The sequence below is a fragment of the Mustela putorius genome, unplaced genomic scaffold (assembly GCF_011764305.1).
Source record: "Mustela putorius furo isolate JIRA1106 unplaced genomic scaffold, ASM1176430v1.1 tig00000743_pilon_pilon_pilon, whole genome shotgun sequence".
Lineage (NCBI taxonomy): Eukaryota > Metazoa > Chordata > Mammalia > Carnivora > Mustelidae > Mustela > Mustela putorius.
The window spans coordinates 7,795,930-7,815,987 of NW_025421464.1; the positions used below are offsets into that span (position 1 = coordinate 7,795,930).

At 45.7% G+C, this 20,058-nt stretch overlaps 1 protein-coding gene across 6 annotated transcripts in view; it reads left to right on the forward strand.

Annotated features, from left to right (window-relative positions):
- DHX35 (DEAH-box helicase 35) overlaps nucleotides 1-20,058 on the forward strand; it is a 66,435-nt gene that overhangs the window by 27,172 nt on the left and 19,205 nt on the right. For all 6 annotated transcript variants that reach the window (XR_006607871.1, XR_006607872.1, XM_045084196.1 and 3 more), the window contains 7 exons: nucleotides 1,118-1,177; nucleotides 7,765-7,877; nucleotides 8,979-9,075; nucleotides 9,912-10,070; nucleotides 12,074-12,284; nucleotides 16,588-16,712; nucleotides 19,589-19,643. Coding sequence is in view for 4 of the 6 variants with exons in the window: in XM_045084196.1 (XP_044940131.1) it covers nucleotides 1,118-1,177; nucleotides 7,765-7,877; nucleotides 8,979-9,075; nucleotides 9,912-10,070; nucleotides 12,074-12,284; nucleotides 16,588-16,712; nucleotides 19,589-19,643 (820 nt within the window). In the remaining 2 variants the exon portion in view is untranslated. The remainder of the gene's footprint in view (nucleotides 1-1,117; nucleotides 1,178-7,764; nucleotides 7,878-8,978; nucleotides 9,076-9,911; nucleotides 10,071-12,073; nucleotides 12,285-16,587; nucleotides 16,713-19,588; nucleotides 19,644-20,058) is intronic.

Below are 20,058 nucleotides of genomic sequence, written 5' to 3' on the forward strand. Positions count from 1 at the left end.
AAAATAGAATAAAATTAAAAGTACAGTTCCTCTATCACATTGGCCAATTTTCAAGAGCTCTGTAACCACACATGGCTGGTGGCTAGTGCCTCGGACAGGACCTCTCCGTCTTTGGAGAGCAGTCTCTTGGACAGAGCTGCTCTAGGTCATCATTTATTGTGAGACTTAAATAAGATCGTGTAAAATTCTTTGGATGGTGCCTGGCACAGGATCACAAATAGACTGAGATCCCACCTTTGTACAGATTAGAACAAGATGCCCACACTCAGAGGCTGTCCATAGCTTGGGGAAGGGAGGATGTTCTGGACTTCAGATGCCCCTAACCTCCTCAGCCAGGCATCCCTGTGCAGCGTATGTACTGCGTGGCTGTGTGCATAGACCCAGGAATAGCCCATCACTTACTACATGTTAGTTGCCATTCTTTTTGTTTTCATGATGCTATTCTTTGGCCAAAGGTTTATACTTTTGATACTGATTAGGGATTATCCCACCTGCTTATTATTCTTTGGGGAGCAGTATAATAAGAGGCTTATTTCACTAAATTTTTGCCAGCCCCGAGTATTAGCCTTAAATAAGTCTTTGGTAGTGCAATAGATGAAAAAGTAGTGTCATGTTATTGTGTATTTTTCCTATCCTTTATATGATCGTTTCTTCTCTGCTTGTTGATCATTTCTTTTTTTGAATAGCTATTAAGATCTTTGGTCCGTATTTCTGTCTCAGTGTTATCATTCATTGTTTGTTGCTTTTAATGTACTTCAACTGGGGATACATAGATTCTGACTATCCAGAGATCGAGGTATTAGGAAGAAATGGTTTTACCTTTGGTAAATTCAAATTCAGTTCCTAAAGCTCCTTTAAACTTTCAGTAAACATTTTTTTTATCTTTTTATTTTGGAAAGTTTTACTATTTAAACAATTAGGAAGAATAGTATAATGAACCACCTTTTTACCTATGACTTTAATAGTTACCAACTTGTAGTCAGTCTTATTTCATCTATAGGCTTGACTCCTCAGAAATACACACTGATTTATGCTGAAGTAAATTGCAGGTACCTCCAGAACATGTCATCTCTACATATCATGCTGTTTCATTGTTTCCTAATGCCTTCTTTTTTAGATTCAGAGAAAGCGAGGGGATCTTCGATTAATTGTAGCTTCAGCCACTCTGGATGCAGAGGTACGAACATTTCCCGCCTCACCCTGCTGTCCCCTGTAAGCACAGGGGTTCTTGGACATATCCTTGGGAAGTTACCTTTAGCGAGAGCCCATCTTTGACAGAATGGCCTACCTTCCTTATGGGGCCATCTAATGTCCTAGATTCCAGGTAATCAGAGGATACTCCTTTTTAGCTTGTGGGTGGAAATTAGCCAGTAATTAACCGAGTTCATAATTACATACTTGTCTTGTTTCTCTACATACTCTGTTTCTCGCCACATAGGCAGTTTCCTTAAGGTTATATTTCTGAAGTTTATTTATGATTGTAGCATTTAGGTTTAGATATTTTGTGTGCAGTTGAAGTTTTCCATGTGCATATAATAATTAATGTTGTAATTTTTATGGCTCAGTTTATACTGTTTTTCTCTCTTACCTTTAATATTTTAATTCAAAACAATAGTTCAACTCAAATAATATTGACCATTTATTATATAGAAATATATGTATGGAAATATATAAATGTAAATGTAAATATATAAATATATATACACATGCTCAGTGTGGTGCTGGCTACCGGTGCTTTGTAACCCTCCTTGACTTCTTGGGAAGCAGACACAAAAAATAGATCAGTATGTCAAGGTGCTGAGATAGCCAGAGAGGGGCTGCTTAAGGCTAGCTGGCTGGAGAACATCCAGAAGTTTTCACAGAGGTGAGACATCTAATTTGATTTCAAAAGATGCATAGAAGTCTGCCAGATGGGCAGGTGTGGGGAAGGGTGCCCTAAACATGCACAGAACCCCAGGGGCGTGAGACTATGTGTCTGAGGGGCTGGGAGGCAAGTGGACGTGGGGGTCTTACTTTGCCTGGAGGGCCTTGTGGGGGACAGTCTCTGCCCCCCAGTCACCTCTCTTGTCACCTCTCTGACTTCATTCCTGTCCAGTCTCTCCCATTCTCCTTACACTCGGGCCTCACTTTGCTGTACCTCAGAAAGACCCAAGTACACTTCTACTCCGGGGAGACCCTCTCTCTAAACCATTCTTAACCCACATGTTCTCATGGCTCTTTGCTCATTTCGGTTCAGTCTTGACCACATAGTACCCTCTCAGAGAGGCCTTTCCTGAGCACCCTGATGGAAACAGCACCCTGCTGCTCTCTGTTGTCTTACTCTGCTAGTTTTTCTGTTTAACACTTGTTTCTACCTAGCATTACATGCATAGACAAGTGTTTTTTCTTTTTTTTAAAGATTTGATTTATTTATTTGATAGACAGAGATCACAAGTAGGCAGAGAGGCAGGCAGAGAGCGAGAGGAGGAAGCAGGCTTCCTGCTGAGCAGAGAGCCCGATGTGGGGCTTGATCCCAGGACCCTGGGATCATGAGCTGAGCCAAGTCCAAGGCTTTAACCCACTGAGCCACCCAGGCACCCCACCAAGTGTTTGTTTATTGTGTGTCTTCTGTTAGTGAAATATAAGCTCCGTGAAGATGGGGACTTCGAATGTCTTACTCTTTATTTTACCCTTTCACCTAAAACAGTATCTGGCACAGAGTAGATGCTCTAGGTTCAGTGATTTTTGATAGAATGGGAAGCAGTGGGGGATTAAAATGGAGACGCTGGTAGGCAGCAGGTGATGAAAGGCCTTACAGGCCAAGCAAAGGAGGAAGGATCTGCCTTACACCTGGTTGGGAGCCCTGGGATGGTGTGGCAGTGACTTGATCATATTTGAGTTCTAGAAAGATCACTCTGGGTGTTGTGTAGAAGAGGCAAGAGTAGCTGTGGAGATAGCAGTCAGCGGGCCAGTTCTGTCATCCAGCTGAGATCTGAAAAGGGCCTTGGCTCCTGGCTCCTGGTCTCCCCATGGCTTCAGGGATGCAAAGCAAGTTGAAGAGAAAAAAAAAAACCTCAGCGTGGCTGAGAGAGGTGTTTGCGTGTGTAGCCCGGCTGGTTTCTCAGACCTTCTCACAGGCTGTAGGAACGTGTTATCTTCAGTCTGCGCATGATGACCTTTGGGTCAAAGCTCTTTGTTGCTCTTTGTTGTAGAATTGTAGAATTTCAATTTTGTTGTAGAATTACTTCGCGCTCCCCCAAGCATGGCACCCACTGGAACGCTGGTTTGAAGGCCATACCCAGTCTTACCTCCCGCCATCTCCTCTATGCCTGTGTGGCCCAGAATGCCTTCCTGTGTCTTACTTTTTACCTTTGTCACCACCCCCTAGCAGTTTTTACTATGTTTGAAAATTACCATGTCCGATTCTTAGAATTGTCAACATCTGTGCTTCCGATATCCTTTCATTGTCTTTTGGTGTGGCACAGAGATATAAAAAAAAAAAAAGAGCTTCTTTCCTTTCTGCCTGCAACAATTGGTCTAGATAGACCTTTTGGATTAGTTTTCCCAAGTGGGAAAGTGGAGTGTAGGAAACTTGGCATGGCCTGGGGTGCTCTGATGCAGGGCACGCTGGGCCTTTAGCGGCCATCAGCTGGGCCTTTGGTGGCTGGGGCATTTACTCCTTCACTCATCCTTGCCCAGCATGTGTGCATGATGTGGGACCTGGCAAGTAGAGTCCTTCCTGTGTGACTGAGGGCCTGCAGGGCTTGGGAGTCCTCACTGAGAGTAAGAGGATAAGGAGAGAAAGCAGGGGGTTGGGGGGGCATGAGGGGAGAGTGGAGGTAGCAGGGTATGGCTTTGGGCGACATTGGACCTGGAGGCCCGAGCATGCCAGACCCCCTCCCTGGTGCCCCAGCTGCTAGGTCTGTGGGCGACAGACTAATTCCAAGCCCTGTTGCTCGTAGGGATAGATAGCCTCTACTCTGCTTTCGCTCAGGGCCCGGGGTGACCCAGGCTGGTGGTGAGGGCACCAGTGACCGTGGCTGGGAGGCAGAGGCGGAGTACAATGGGGCTGATCACATTGTGGCCTCGATTGAGTTAGCCGCTTCGTTAATGTAAGCCTAACTACGTGAGCAGTTATAGAACACGACCAGGTGTAATTATGAAGTATTAATTTTTTTTTTTAAAAGATTTTATTTATTTATTTGACAGAGAGAGATCACAAGCAGGCAGAGAGGCAGGCAGAGAGAGAGGAGGAAGCAGGCTCCCTGCTGAGCAGAAAGCCCGATGCAGGACTCGATCCCAGGACCCTGAGATCATGACCTGAGCCGAAGGCAGCGGCTTAACCCACTGAGCCACCCAGGCGCCCCTGAAGTATTAATTTTTTAAGACTTTATCTATTTGACAGAGAGTGCACACAAGCGGGGCGGGGGAGCTTCAGGCAGAGGGAGAGGGAGAAGCAGGCTCCCTGCTGAGCAAGAAGCCTGATGCGGGGCTCGATCACAGGATCCTGGGATCATGACCTGAGCCGACAGCAGACACCCAGGTGCCCCTAACTATGAAGTGTCAACTTGACCGTTGTATCACAAGCTATCGTTTTTCTTTTATTTGCTTCCATCCACATGGCAGAAATAGGGTTGCTGAAAACTCCTACAGTTTTGGTCCAGTTTCTTGGAGAGAGACTCATTTCTCTTTCCAGATTCCTAGAGAAGGAACTGGGGGTCAGCTGGGCTCAGGTACCTGCTCGGGACCAATCTGTGGATCAAGGGCTGTTGGCCCAGGGTGGGTGTGTTACGTAGACATGGCTGTGGGGAGCCCACCTCTGTGGGTCAGGTCTGAGCAGCTGCCAGGAAAGGAAGATGGCAAATGCCCACAGCATTTACATTCTGCTTCATAGACTGTCCTCTTGCTTTTTGTCATTTTACGTTCCTCGCTGTGTGTCTGTCGGTGTGATCCCACCTGTTTAAAACCTGACTCACACTATCTTTTTCCCGGTGAAATGAACTTGTGTTCGTCTCACTCTTGCCTTTTCTTCACTGTCTCACGAGGTGTCTGCTATTGATCCTAGATTTATTATTAACCTGTAATTTTCTGTATGTGCGTGTTTTATTTTTCTAGATAAAGATAAAAGGTAAATATCTTAAGGATACAGATCTCATGCTTTCTCCGTAAATGCTTGAATTTTATTTCTTGAAAGAGGAACTTCCGATCTGTTCTGTTCAGCACCACATCTTCAGAAATGAGGCCTAGCCATTTTCCCTGTTCTGCCTGCCTACTTGGTAACATTCCGCTCTGTTCAACAAGTTGTTCTTAAAATCTTTCTTCTCTATCTGCCACTTTGGGGTACTGCAGTTCTCCCCTCTCTCCTGCTTCCCGGAGGCTTCCCCTTCAGACTCCTTTGCCGGCTGCTCTTCCTTAAGGCTGCCCACTGCCATGGGCCCTGGTTCAGTCGATGCTTTGTGCATGTGGCCATCCCGATTGTGTTCCTATGCTCCAGCTGGAGCCGTTAGCAGCTGGCTTGTCACCAGCTGCCTAAACTCACAGACTTGTGACTTGCCCTGTGACTGTTGGCTTTTCTCTCGCAGTCTCTCTCTCATCGTGGTCATTTGGGCTCAAGATTTCCTTTGCTTTAGGAAGTATTCTCCCTGGGCTGAGAAGTAGCCCGCTCCTCCCCAGCATGCACGTGCGGGCGCTCGCAGTCTCCGATTGCCAGGCCCCATGGCTCATACCTCTGGCACGCTTTGCTTTCACCCGGCCCATGCCCCGTGTTTGCCTTCATTCTCTCCTCTGAGCTATTCCAGTACCTTCCTGAGTTAGCTTGCCTCCAGTCTGTTGCCCCTGCCCTCCTCCAAAATGGCCACCTGAACCAGGCATCCACAACAACATGACATCTGATGATGTCATGCCTGTGCTCAGTGCCCTTGTCTTGCCCATCAAATGAAATGCCCACAGGCATTTCATCTGGCCCCTTTAGAGTGATGATACGATCACTGACTAGGTACACAGTCTAAGCCAGGCTGGTGCTGACTGCAGTCACACCCAGGGTAGATGGCAGTGTGTCCTTCTGTAGACGAGAGGACTAACTCAGAAGGGGGGGGGGCATGCCTTAGACCTTGGGCTCTCTCCTTTGTCGGTGTCCCCTTTATGTCTTAGTTTATATTCTACACTCTCTAGAATCTACACTCTCATCCTGGGACTGGTTGTCCCGTCTCCTTCCAGGCAGGAATTATCTCCTCATCCATTCAGGCTTCACCAGGGGGCACTGCTGCCTCCATAGAGCCTTCCTGAAGGCCACTCAGTGCTGACCTTTTCTCTCTGAGTAACTTATGGCTTTATTTTCTGGTCATGTGGTCATTCTGCCTTGGTTTGTGTTGGGATTGGTTCTTGGCATGCCCATCCCCCCTGGATTATGCACTCTTTTGGGGTGCGGGGGAAACTGTCTCTTCTCACTTGTTTGCATCACTTGTAGCGTGCCTGTGCTGTGCACACCATGGGACACAGGAGGGCTGAAGTCATTTGAACCGAACTGAGCCTGGGGGGAGTAAGGAATGGTGCCGGGGCATCCTCAGAGCACAACATGGTTCTTTTGTTGGCATGGGGCACTTTTGCATCTGTGCTTACTCCTTACAACCTTGAGGTCAGTGTATCGCATCCCATTATTCTGTAGTTCAGTTGGTCGACTGTTGTAGAAGTCCGTTCAGTGTACTCGATGCAGCCCTCAGTGCAGTCCAGGCTCCCGGTGTCCAGGAGCGGGCACCAGCATGTTCGTAAAACTATACGGGGAAGTAAAGGAGGCAAGCTAGACCTCCCAGGATAGTAGGAAGCGATGCCCAGCCAGGCCTGTAGGGGACTGGAGTAATCCCTGGTGGTACTCAGATGATGTGTTCCGCCCGGCAGGATTGCCCTGTCCCTCTGCCATGGACACAGCAACTTCCCCCAGCACTCACTCCCCTGCCAGCCCCTCTGTGTGTCTGGGGTCACATTCCCCGAGAGGCAGTCTTCAGTGGACTCTCCCTGCCTTGTCTTTGGCCAGAGCTCTTGTGCCAGGCCTCCCTGTAGACTGCCAGTCTGGTGGCCAAGTGCCACTTAAGAGGACATAGCCACCTTCCCTGGAGGAGCCTCCAGGAGCTCCTTCTCTGCTCAGGGTACCAGGGGAGTGCCGGAGAAAGTGTGTAATGCCTGGCCTACCCCGTACGAGATGCTGTGCTAACTCCCACAGGGCATGGGAAGATGGAGAAGACACTGTCCTTACCTATAGCCTGGGGAGCTTATAGTAAATATATAACTGTGACACTAGGACCATACCTAGTGTTCCCAGAGATAAGAGCTTTTAAAAAAAATTGATAACCTTGTATGATCAGATCTGTGCTTTTCAGATTAGAACCACACATCAACCTGATCTAATCTGTATTTAATTTGAATCACACCTTTTGGACCCATTTCACTATTAAAATACAGGAGATAAAAATAAGTAATACCACAGCTACGTGTTGACCCAGATGCATTAGTAATAATATGATTTTAAAATCTAACCTTCATTATTTTTTTATTAAACCTTAGTAAAGAGTCTGGCATTGAAATGTGATTCCTTAAAATGGTAATAATAAAAATAGGATTTTTAATAGTTCTTTTGCAACTGCTAATTTGTGTTATATATATCCAGTCTCTGCTACCCACCCCCTGTTCTGGCAGTTTTACATTATTTTCTTTCTTTCAGTGAGTTACCATGAACCTTTTTTTTTTGAGAGAGAAATGAAGTATTGTTTTTCTTTTTTTTTTTTTTAATAGAAATTTCGGGATTTCTTTAATCAGAATGAAACCAATGACCCAACGAGGGATACTTGTGTGATACTTACAGTAGAAGGGCGAACATTCCCAGTGGATATCTTTTATCTACAAAGGTTTGATGATACTTGTGTGTGTGTTTGTGTGTTTTCACCTGAATAGTCAGGGAATTTTCACCTGTTTTATTTAGGTTTTCATTTTTTCAAGCTCCAACCAGCAGCTCGATACAATTAGAAACCAATAAGCACTGTTCTATGCCGAAGAAATAGAATCATTCAGATTTACTCCATAAAAGTATGCAGCCCGTAAGGATCTTGCATTTTTAATGATTGTGATTAGCAAACTGGGCCTGAGTTATGGAATGGGAAGCCCCGAGGGCAATATCCCAGGCTGCTGAGAAGAGCCTGTTTTGTGTCTCCTGTCCTGGATCGGATGTTCTGGAACCCTGCTCAGTATCACCGCTGAAGGCAGTTGAAAATCTTGACACTGATGTGCAAATTTCTATGAGTCTGCGGTTAATAGCTCAGTTGGAAAGAGCAAAATGGTAACAAGATTACAAGGAGGAGGCTTTTGATAGTCTTCAGAACTGGGCTTTACAAGACTGCCTGTCTGGGAGGTCAGCGGTGGTGATTTGAATCATTTGGTTCTTAGCTCTCTACATCTTAGTGAGAAGGCCTGGTTGACATGGTTGGGAGGAGTCCCCTAAGATAGGAAGAGACCACCCTCTACCTAGTCACTGGACAAAGACCAGGAGCCTGGTTCGGTGCTTGATAAATCTGAAGAGTTGTGGGTGTGACTTGTGAGTTTTTCTTGCTGGAGAGTATATCCATTAGCTCTGAACAGCCGACTCTGACATGCTGTCCGTGGTCAGGAGGGAAAGTGGAAAGGGAGTGCGATCTAGCACCGGGACCGCAGCAACCGATTTTCATCAACCAGGCATCTTCGCATGCTAAAGATAGCACCTTTGTTTGCATGGGTTTTTATTTCTTTGCAAATAAAGCCAAGAATCATGGTATACATGTAATTATGGATTACTTTTGAATGCTGCCTTTAAAAAAAAGGGGGGGGAGTGAATGTTTTGTTTATTCATATACTGTTTATCTACCAGGCAGGCCCAAACTAACTTGCATGAAGCTTTGCTGCCAGATTATTAGGGTAATTAATCTCTAATTAATGAGCATGTCCTAGTGATGATTTTATCTCCTACATCTTTTCAGTCCTGTTCCAGATTATATAAAATCAACTGTAGAAACTGTGATGAAAATTCACCAGACAGAGGGAGATGGAGACATACTAGCATTTCTGACTGGCCAGGTAATTCCACTGGAATTTTCTCTGTTGAACAGACACGTCAAGACAGCACCAAAATTAAAACAGGGGACTGCTCCTTTACCTAGCCATTCATTTCACGTTTTATTGTATTTTGTGTTTACTTAATTGCGCAAAAAATTGTTTGGATTGATGTCATTCATCTATTGACCAGGTTGTCAGGGAATCATTCATTCCCACCTGTTGTATCTGCAGAGCGTTCAGTATATTTTAAGTTTATTAGTTGAGTCCAAAGTAAATGATGTAGTCACTGGGCTGTTTTGTTTACCATGATGACATACTGCGTTAGGCACATTTCACGCGTGTGTTTGCTCCTGCAAGCCTCTTTCCCAGTGATAACTGTCTGTCCTGGAGGTGGTAGGTGGGCACATCTCTGGAAGGACAGCTGAACAAGCCCACGAGCACTTTTCAGAACCACCCTGCAGCCGTAATCTTTTCCACTGTCAACACTTTCCACGGTTCCGTAATCTCTCCTAGGGAAAGCTGCTAGCGATTTCTTATGTTACAGCTTGTCCATGTGTATGACATACTTTGTTTGCCACAGTACCTGAAAGCTGAGCAGGATAGGAGCTCTTCTATTCACTGCAGATAGTAAAGATTTCAGTAGTAAATCTGACACTTGCAAATTTTCACCCCAGAGGCACCGCTGTTCAGTAGCATTTGATTAAAAACCACCCCAAGCAGAATGTGGTCACACTAGAAATCATGGACCTGACCATAATTAAAACTTTGATCCCGACTTTCGTTTTCTTGCAAGTCTGATAAAATGACATGCTTCAGATTGATCTCGGTTTCTTTGGTTCCTGGTTGGATGTTTTTAGGAAGAGGTGGAAACTGTCGTGTCTATGCTGATCGAGCAGGCTCGGGCGCTAGGTCGAACTGGAATGAAGAGACACCTCCGGGTTCTCCCCATGTATGCTGGACTGCCTTCCTTTGAGCAAATGAAGGTGTTTGAAAGGGTGTCCCGCAGCGTCCGAAAGGTGAGACTACCCCGATAATCAGGGCTGTTTGCAGCCCCTTCCCTAGGCACTGGGAAGATTTTTCTTTTAATTGAAGTGAAACTTGCTAAACCGGGAGGTTTCTTTAAGACTTTAAGGTCCATGTTTCTGTGCGGTAGATCTAAAAGCACACAATAAATAGTACGTTGTAGAGATTTCTAAACCTGCCTCTCGGAGGGGTCACTCTGACAGTGATTCTCAGAGCAAGTGACTTTCCCTTTGCCAGCTCAGTGTTTCCCCATGGCACAAAACCAGTTTGGCTTCAACGACCATCTCTGTGAATTGTGATCAGTCGGGAACAATAGATAAGTTACTACAAGTGGTTTCTAAACCATTTGTTTCAGGCATCAGTTAACCTGTAGAGCCAGATTTGAATCAATTAATTCAAGGTGGGGCTTGAAAATATTTAGTCTTGAAAATGGCGTGGGGGAAAGGATGTGGTGAAAAGCACTGGTTGGAAGGAACCAGCAGGCAGCCAGGAACCAGCAGGCAGCCAGTCTGCATCCTGCTCATCAACCCCTGGGCCTTACTCGGCTTTCCTTCCCATTGGATGAGGAAGGCACAGAACCGGCCCGAAGCTGGCTTAGTGGAGCTGTTTATCAGCAAATGGCAGGGAGGACAGTAGGCGAGGAATGGTCTGAGGGTCCACTCCCAATTCAGACCACTTGGGAGAAGGTGCTCATGGCCATCAGGATGGAGCAACTCGAGTCGGCCCAGTCGGACTGTGGCCACCCAGGCAGGAGGCCTGGATTCTGTGCCTGACGTACTCTGTGCCTGGGTGAGTTGCTCAGCCTCAAGCCTCGTATTTTCAGCTGAGAAACATAAATAAGAACCTTTGAGTCAGTGGTTCTCTGCTATAAAATCTTAAATGTCTATCATCTAGAAAGGGTAGGACGATTTTTTTTTTTTTTAAGATTTTGTTTATTTATTTGACAGACAGAGATCACAAGTAGGCAGAGAGTCAGGGGGAAGCAGGCTTCCTGCTGAGCAGAGAGCCCGATGCGGGGCTTGATCCCAGGACCCTGAGATCATGACCTGAGCTGAAGGCAGCGGCTTAATCCACTAAGCCACCTGGGCGCCCCGGTAGGAAGATTTTTATTAGATGATAGATGTTAAAGTGTTTTAAAAAGTTCTCAGTGCTGTCTATCTATGTGTGTTCCTTGCTTCTTGAAACGTCCCAGGGGCGGCGCCCCGTGTGCTTGAAATAAAATGTAAATACCTCACGGTGGCCCAGAGACAGCTCGTGGTCTGGCCCTTGCTGTCCTCCAGCCTCATCTCGTCCTTCCTCCGGATTCTGGCCTCCCTGGATGTTTCTCCTTTCTGTGAACTGTCTCTTCTGCCTGGATCTCTAGGGCGTTGCCTGCCTCTTGTTACTCAGCTCAAAATCATCTTTTAGAGAGGCTTTCCCTGGCCATCCAAAGTAGTGCAGCCCACTATTGGAATGTCATGCACAAGGAATGTTTTTAAATACTACGTTATGTTCTATTACTGCTCTGTTGCATTTTATTTAAAGTTATTTTTCACTCTGAAATTTTCTGCTTGTTTAATTTCACTACTTCTCCACCCAAACACTTACACTCGGATGCAGACTCTGGGAGAACGGGGGCCATGTGTTCCTTGTTCACCATACATCCCCAGCACTTCGAACAGTGCCTGCAAAGCCTGACTTTAGAAAATAGTTCAGATGTGAGTGAATGAATGAACGTGTTCATGGTGGTGATTTCCTTTAGTTGTGCAGAAGGCAGAAACTAACATTTGTTGAGTATTTATTAGGGACCCAGCACCAGGCTCTAATTGCTTTAGGGATATTTCACGTTTGATGACCCCCACAACCCAGGAGGGGGTGAAATTCTGTATAAACTGCCTCTTACAGATTCTATACTGTTGGAAATATCTTTAATAAATCTATTAGGATTTTGAGTAGTTTCTTAAAAGTGAAAAGAACCAAATGACTTCTTTCTACTTTTCTTGCTGTTCGAACTTAGGTGATAGTGGCCACCAATGTGGCCGAAACCTCCATTACAATCAGCGGGATTGTGTATGTGATCGACTGTGGCTTCGTGAAACTCCGAGCCTACAATCCCAGGACGGCCATTGAGTGCTTGGTGGTGGTTCCGGTGTCCCAGGCGTCAGCTAACCAGCGCGCGGGACGTGGTGGCCGCAGTCGCTCTGGAAAATGTTACCGCCTTTATACAGGTTAGTGTGGTGTTCCATCAGGGCTTTTGACCTTCTCGTAGCTAGCCTGAGCACTGGAGAGGATCACAGGTGTTTCCTCCCTTGGGCAGAACTTCACATACAATGCAGACCCCGGTCACCAGGCCCTTTGTCCCTTGGCCCCTGCTGCTTTCTTCAGGCTAAATGGAGCACTGCTTTGCTGCTGCTCCCATTGGCTGAGGCTGGCCCATGAGTCCCCAGTTACTGCCATCCCCGCTCCAGCCTGAAGTCTGGGCGTAGACCTCCATGTGGCCTGGGCCACGTGTCTTGGGTCCTTTCTTTCTTCCCTTTCCCTCAGCTTCATCTGCTGCTTTCTCGTTCTGGAAGGACTCCTGACTCCTCTGAGGCCCTGCAGTGAGTTCCATCTTTGCCTCTGGTTGAGAGCACCTTGTAGCGTGAAAATGAGACCACTGATAGAAAGCAAATAGTTGTTCAGCTCCCGCTCTTTGCCAAGCACTGTGCTAGGTTTTGAAGGAGCAAGATAAAATTCTAAGACTATCCCAGCCCTTCAGGAATTTTCTCTCCAGCTTGAAGGCAGCCATGCCTTCGACAGTGATATGTCCAGAGCGTCTCTCTCTCTCTCCGTCCCCCGCACCCCCGCATCTCGCTTTGGTAGGTAATGGCACCAAGATTTCTCCTCAGTTGTCCAGACTGAATTTTCACATCATTTTTGATCCTCTCCCCTGTCCAGCGTCCATCTGTGCTCACTTCCCAGATCCGGGGGCTTTGTTTTTTGCCTCTTCTTTCCTGCTGGTAACCATCCCCCTTGTTCAGTCCCTGATGCTATTCTTTCTTGTAGTGAATGTGCCAGGGTTTGGGGATCTCAGGCTATGTGAGCGTGGTCGGTGGAGGCAGCCCCGCAAACAGGTCGGCATGTTACGGTATGATAGGGTTGCCATGTCGTAGTGAGCCTTGGAGGCAGAGAGCAGGGAGTTATCCCACAGGGGAGGGCTTCACAACTGAGCATTTGTGCCTGATCTTACTGGCCACCCGTGGTTATTCAGGGGAAGGGATAGCACCAGACAGAGGGCATGGACTTTGCAGGTACGTGGTGGGGAGGAAGTGGGTAAGGGAAGTGTCAATGGCAGGGGAATGGCGGAGCCTGAGGCCAGAGCGGTAAGCATCTTCCGCCACTGAAGGCGCTAAGGAGGAAAGATGGGAGAGTTAAGAGAGAACCGGGGTTAAAGGCATCTAGAAACTTAGGAAAAGAGTAACCTTCAGGATACTTGAAAACAAATGTATTGGGGTGGGATTCATATCACATAAAGTTAACCATTTTATTTTATTTTTTATTTTTATTTTTTTTTAAACTTTATTTATTTATTTGATAGACAGAGATCACAAGTAGGCAGAAAGGCAGACAGAGAGAGAGGAAGGGAAGCAGGCTCCCCGCTGAGCAGAGAGCCCGATGCGGGGCTCGATCCCAGGACCCTGGGATCCTGACCTGAGCTGAGGCTCAACCCACTGAGCCACCCAGGCACCCCTTTATTTTTATTTTTAAAAGATTATTTATTTATTTGACAGAGATCACAAGTAAACAGAGAGGCAGGCAGAGAGAGAGGGGGAAGCAGGCTCCCGCTGAGCAGAGAGTCCAATGTGGGGCTCTATCCCTGGACCCTGGGACCATGACTAGAGCTGAAGGCAGAGGCTTTAACCCACTGAGCCACCCAGGCGCCCCAAAGTTAACCATTTTAAATCAAACTGTTCAGTGGGATTTAATTATGTCCGCAGTGTGCATTACTGCTTGTCCAGTTTCATAATATTTCCCTCACTCTTTATCCATTAAGCAGTTTCTCCGCACGCCTGCCTGCCTGCCTCCTGGCAACCACCAGTCTGTTCTGTCTCCGTGGGTTTATCTGTCTGGGATATTTTGTATAAATGGGATCATATGATTTGTGACCTTGTGTGTCTGGCTTCTTTCATTTAGCATAATGAATGCTAAATGTTTTCCTGGTTTATCTCTGCTGTATTAGTACTTCATTCTTTTTGGGGGGCAGGGATAGGGGCAGAAGGAGAGAGAGAATCTCAAGCAGGCTCCCTGTCTAGCACAGAGCCCCACGTGGAGCTCGAGCTCACGACCCTGAGATCATGACCTGAGCTGAAATCAAGAATTGGATGCGCAACCGACTGAGCCACCCAGGCACCCCAGGACTTCATTCTTTTTTATGGCTGAATAATATTCCATGGATGGATATACCACAACTTATCTCTGTATCAGTTGATTATATCCATCTTTGGCTTTTGTGAATAGCTGCTGCTATGAAAATGTGTGTTTCGAATGCGTGTTTTTAATTGTTTTGAGCAGATACCTGGCAGTGGAATTGTGGGGTCACACAGTAATTCTGTGTTGAACTTTTTGAGGGAGTCAGGCTATTTTTAAAGACGAAATAGCCAGTGTTACCTCATGTTCCAAAGAAACAATGTCACAGAATGCAGACTAAAGACAGGCAGGCCGATTTGGTTGAAAGGTCACTGGCCTCCTTAGGAGGAGTTTAGTGGAGTGGGGTTTGGTAGGGCCCCCCTGACAGTAATGGGGTGCACTGGCATCCAGCCCGTAGACTTTCTTGGCTGACTGGCTTCCACATGAGCTTTCACAGAGTGGAGTCCTGAGCAGGGTGCTACCTGCTCAGACCCTGGACCGTTTCTCAAAACCCTACAGGACTTTTCCTGGCTTATGTTATCCCACTGTCCACATACATGCCCTGCACTCCATCCCAGCTACACTCTGCCCTTCCTGAACTTAACTTTTCTGTTTTTCCACATCTCTTATCTTTGATACCTTTCCTTGGGCTGTTCCTTCTGCCCAACAGATCCCCTTATCCTTCAGATCCTCTCTCAGATGACAACTCCCTCTTGAAGTGACCTCACATGCCTTTTCGCAGTGACTGCTTCCTCATTCCCTGAGCCTCCATTCTCCTTCAGGAGGACTGTTCACTGGGACCCAGCCTTGGAGGTGACTGTTTTTGGTCTTGGTCCCAGACCTTTTCATATCACTGAAGCTTCTGGAGGCTGCTCCTGCCACTCCTGGCCCAGGGCCTCACATACTTGGTCTTCAGTAGAGTTTAATTGAACGTCACTAACTCTTGGGCAGCACCTGCTTCCTGTGAGTGGCTTCTTAGCAAGGTTGTCCTGGTATCTGAGAATTTCACTTCTCCCTCTGTCAGCAGTGTGCTTGGAAAGTGTGGCTGTCCTACTAAAAAGCCATCCCCAAGATGCTTTCGAAACTCAAGAAACTTCAGGAACTTCTGCTGCTGCCTGTTCTTCAGCACCTCCCAGTTAAACCCATGCCTGTGGCCATTTCTGTCTGTCCATCCTCAGAACACTGGTTGTCTGTTCGCTCACAGCCTTTTTGAAAAAATTCTTCGGTGACAAGTGCTATTTCTTCATGACACCTTTTGTTGTTGTTTCCTTTCTCTAGTTAACAAAACCCTTACGATCTACGTGGAGGTTGGGCCAGCCTTGTCTTGAGGAGGGTGTGTGCAGTTAAAATGTTGACTGATGTGAGAGGGATTTTGTGGGTAGAGCATTCTCTGTCTAATCCATAAGCTTTCTGAATATATACAAAAGTGATTTAATCCCTCCTCCCTCTCCCTTGCCCCCCTCCAACTGCCCTGTTTGTCAGGCTTTTATGAAAAGGCCTCCAAGGTCTCTTCCTCCCTATCCCTTCTCCTGCCTCTCCCATCTTGGCATTTCTGTGCCTTGTGCTTTTTCCTGTGGGAGGTCGCCTGTTGTTCCTGAGGGGGCCCATGAGCGTTTGTTGATCTGTTGGGGGTAGCATCAGATTCTGAGCGCGATGTGGGCCTGGCTCGTTGGTTTTAAAAAAGTTAGATTTGGACAGTTTTTGCTCTTTGTAAGATTGGCTCGTTTGTTGTATTCTGGTTACCCTTTTGGTGATTTGCTTGGAGCTGTTTTTCGCTTATAGGTACGGTTCTTGCCTTCTAGACTTGCAGCAGCCCCAAGCAGAGGTTGTGGGACCTGACGATGGTTGTGATCCAGCACATACCTGTGGCTTTGATTTCATGTTCTCACAAAAAGCACGTTAAAAAAGCATCCTAAAGGAAAAGAACAGACTTCTGTAAAGATACATTGTTCATAAAGATAGAAACTGCTAAGGTTAAGGTATTTTTTAAATGGAATGGTCTTTTCGAAATACAACTTCGCGTCGTGATATCTGATCCTAGAGTCTTCGAGCCTCTCACTAGAGAAGGAAAACTGTCCTGTGGGCATAATGATTGTGTTTGATTGTGGCATTTGACCCCAAGCAGTTTTGATTTCTTATCCTCAGAGGAAGCCTTTGACAAGCTGCCTCAGAGTACTGTCCCTGAGATGCAGCGCAGCAATCTGGCGCCTGTCATCCTCCAGCTGAAAGCACTTGGAATCGACAATGTCCTCAGGTTCCACTTCATGTCGGTAAGTCCTGCTTCTGTCCGACTGCCCACGGGTGAATGTCGGGACATGAGCTAGAATGCATCACTTTCTAAAAAAAATTTTTTTTATTTCCACTTAGCTCACGTGTCGTGTGCCTGCTTTGCACCAGGCCCCGTGCAGGGTATGGGGTTGCAGGGCTGACACATTTCCTGTTCTTGCCTGACGGGGGGGGGGGGGTGACAAGTAAGTGGGTAGTTGCCGTGGGTGGGTCCTCAGGGCTGATCCACTTTCTGCTTGTTTCCTGAGGCTCATTCCTGGGAGGGGAATTATTGGGTCAAACAGCCGTAGTCGTTTTGGACATCCATGATGTGTGGCCAAACCGCTGTGAGCTTCAGCAGCACACACTGCCCCATGCACTGTGCCCCTGTCATGCCCTGTTAGAGGCTTGCTAATTTGGTTGATGTCAGGAAAGGAAGAGAGGACAAATATCGGTACCTCATTCTTTGATTTCTCGAAAGACAGTTAAAAAAAAAAAAAACATTTATTGGCCACTTTATATTTCTTCCGAGTTGTGAAGCCATTTATCTGTTAAAATTAGTGTTTATTGTGATTTTTAAGAGTCCTTTAATTAATTAGACATTAACCTTTGTCTGTAGTATTTTTTGGAAATGTTTTTCTAGTTTTTTGTATCTTCCTATTTATTTATTTATTTAAAAAAGATTTATTTATTTGACAGAGAGAGAGAGAGATCACAAGTAGGCAGAGAGGCAGGCAGAGAGAGAGAGGGAAGCAGGCTCCCTACTGAGCAGAGAGCCTTATGTGGGGCTCGATACCAGGACCCTGAGATCATGACCTGGGCCGAAGGCAGTGGCTTAACCCACTGAGCCACCCAGGCCCCCTATTTATTTATTTTAATGTGCAGACATTATAAGTATTTCCATGGTAAAATCATTCTGTCTCTGTTTCTGTGATTTGTTCTGTTATTCCTGTCCTTATGAAGCACTTCCCCAGCTCTAGGTCAGTTAGTAAATATTCAGTCATATTTTCTTCTTGAATTTTTATGATTTGAAGACTAGTGTTTTAACTCTTGTTCTCTCCCAGTTGCATTGTTACATGGTGTGACGTGCCTGGATTCTCAGATAATAAAGTCCCTCATGTCTTATATGTCATACGAACTAGGTGAATGAAGGAATAGAAAATGCCAGTCTCTCTCCCAAAGAAAACAACTGTGTGTTTATCATAAGTATGGAAAAAATATACTCTTTGATTATTGGTGTATGCAAGAAATTATAGAGAAGATAAACAGTGTATGCAAATTAAAAGCTTAAGAAAAGTCTCCCATCTAAGATGAAAGGAAAGCATATAATGGCAAAAACGACATATCAGCATCTTGAAAGCTGCAGTTTTTCATGCATCATTTGGAATAAATATCCACTGGAAGAAAGAGCCAAAGGGAAGGAACCAGCACAAATAGTAAATGAACATTGGAACATGTATGGCTTCTCTAGAAGAGAAATGAGTGTAGATTGAAATTGCTGAAAGGTACCACTTCGCATTAGTTAAGGGATCAAACATGATGAAAAAGGAGAAAGTTCAAAGCTGACATAGTTTGGGAAAGTGGTTTTGTACTCTGCTTCAGTCCCGGAGGGCTTTCTGACATTATTTTATGAGGCGTAGGAACTCCTGGTATTTCTTTTCAGGGAAATTTCTCCTGAAAAAATAATTCAAAAGAAGAAAAGGACATGCATAGCATGATTATGTTTATAGTATCATTGTATATTAAATTTTTTTAAAAGATTTTATTTATTTATTTGACAGATAGATAATCACAAGTAGGCAGAGAGGCAGGCAGAGAGAGTAGGGGAAGCAGGCTCCCTGCTGAGCAGAGAGTCTGATGTGTGACCCTGAGATCATGACCTGAGCCGAAGGCAGGGGCTTAACCCACTGAGCCACCCAGGTACCCTGTATATTAAATTTTTAAATAGAATAGTGAAGATCATAAACTTTTGGACAACTGAGGAAAGAGGAAAATATGTACAATTTCATCTTCATATATTCCCTTCATGTTATTTTCTCCCTGAAACTGTGTGTTTTTTTTTTTTAACAGTTGAAATTAGAGACCATATACAATTTTGTTTATTTAGCAGTTTTAGTTCAATTAGCAAAGAACTGAAAAGGACTGTGTTTTTTACGGAGTATGACCTCATTGGACTATTATGCAGCCATCCCAAGTAATCACTGTGAAGTTCCTCTGGGCTTAAAAAAAAAACCCCAGAAAACCATACAGAAAAACAAACTAAAATTATACATATGCAGTCCTTCCAGTTGTGTTAAAACAGTGTTCATATATGGTCCCAAAACAGATGAGGCCAGGGAGACAATCTAGTCAGTGTGTGTTTAGGTAAAAATACTGGAGCTGTGATTTGGACCAGATAATCACACTGAAGGTCACAGTAGCATCTTTGCTTAAAGAATGTCAGATTGCCTAGCATTCTTCTTTTTCAGAATTCAGATTCTGCGCGTGTCAGTTGCCCCCTGTGGGGGAAGGCCTGGCACTGGACTCTGGGCGGTGCAGTGTTACCCACCAGGGTTGCTGGAATAGAAGGTTGAGACTGTGAAGGATGAAAGTCAGAAGTGTCTGATGCGAGTGTAGGAAAACAGGGAGGTTGTTCGAAGTAGGGACGCATCACTTCTGGTGGAGGGGAGCATGAGGGAGGGCTCCAAGGGGCAGAGTTTAATCAAGGCGAGATTGAAGACCCAGTAGTAGTAAGGATGCTACGAAGGAGAGGAAGACCGTTGCAAGGGCGCCAACGTGAATACAAGCAGGAAGAGGGAAGAATGATTTGAGTAGGAAATCGTCACATTTTATGTCTGTTACCTGAAGAAATGACTTCAGGAGGATTTTTATGTTTTTACAGCCCCCCCCAGCCCAGTCGATGGTTCAAGCGTTGGAGTTACTCTATGCTCTGGGAGGTATGCCTGTCTATTACATGTTCTCTCATCTGCTTACTATAGATGATAGTGGTTTGGTTGTATTCATGGGCTCTTAGTATCTTCAGGGATGGGACTGCTTCTCCCCATATATATAATTCTTTTAACAACCCTTAAGCTTCAGGGGTGTAAAAAGGTGGGACCATAATTAGATTAATAGTACATGAAGTCCAGTTATGGCAATAAACTTATAAAGCATGTTGGTACATCAGGAGCTGTTAGAGCCTCACTCCTGAAAGACATCTTGAAGATTCCCTACCAGTATTTTAGATGTTACGTCTTCAGGCCTGTTTCTCAGTCCCTCCACCCCATCCTGAAATCTCTGGCTCAGCATTCTCTTCTTGTCCCCCCCTCATTCCATTCCTGGAGTTCCCTGTGGAGAATTGGGTCGATGACT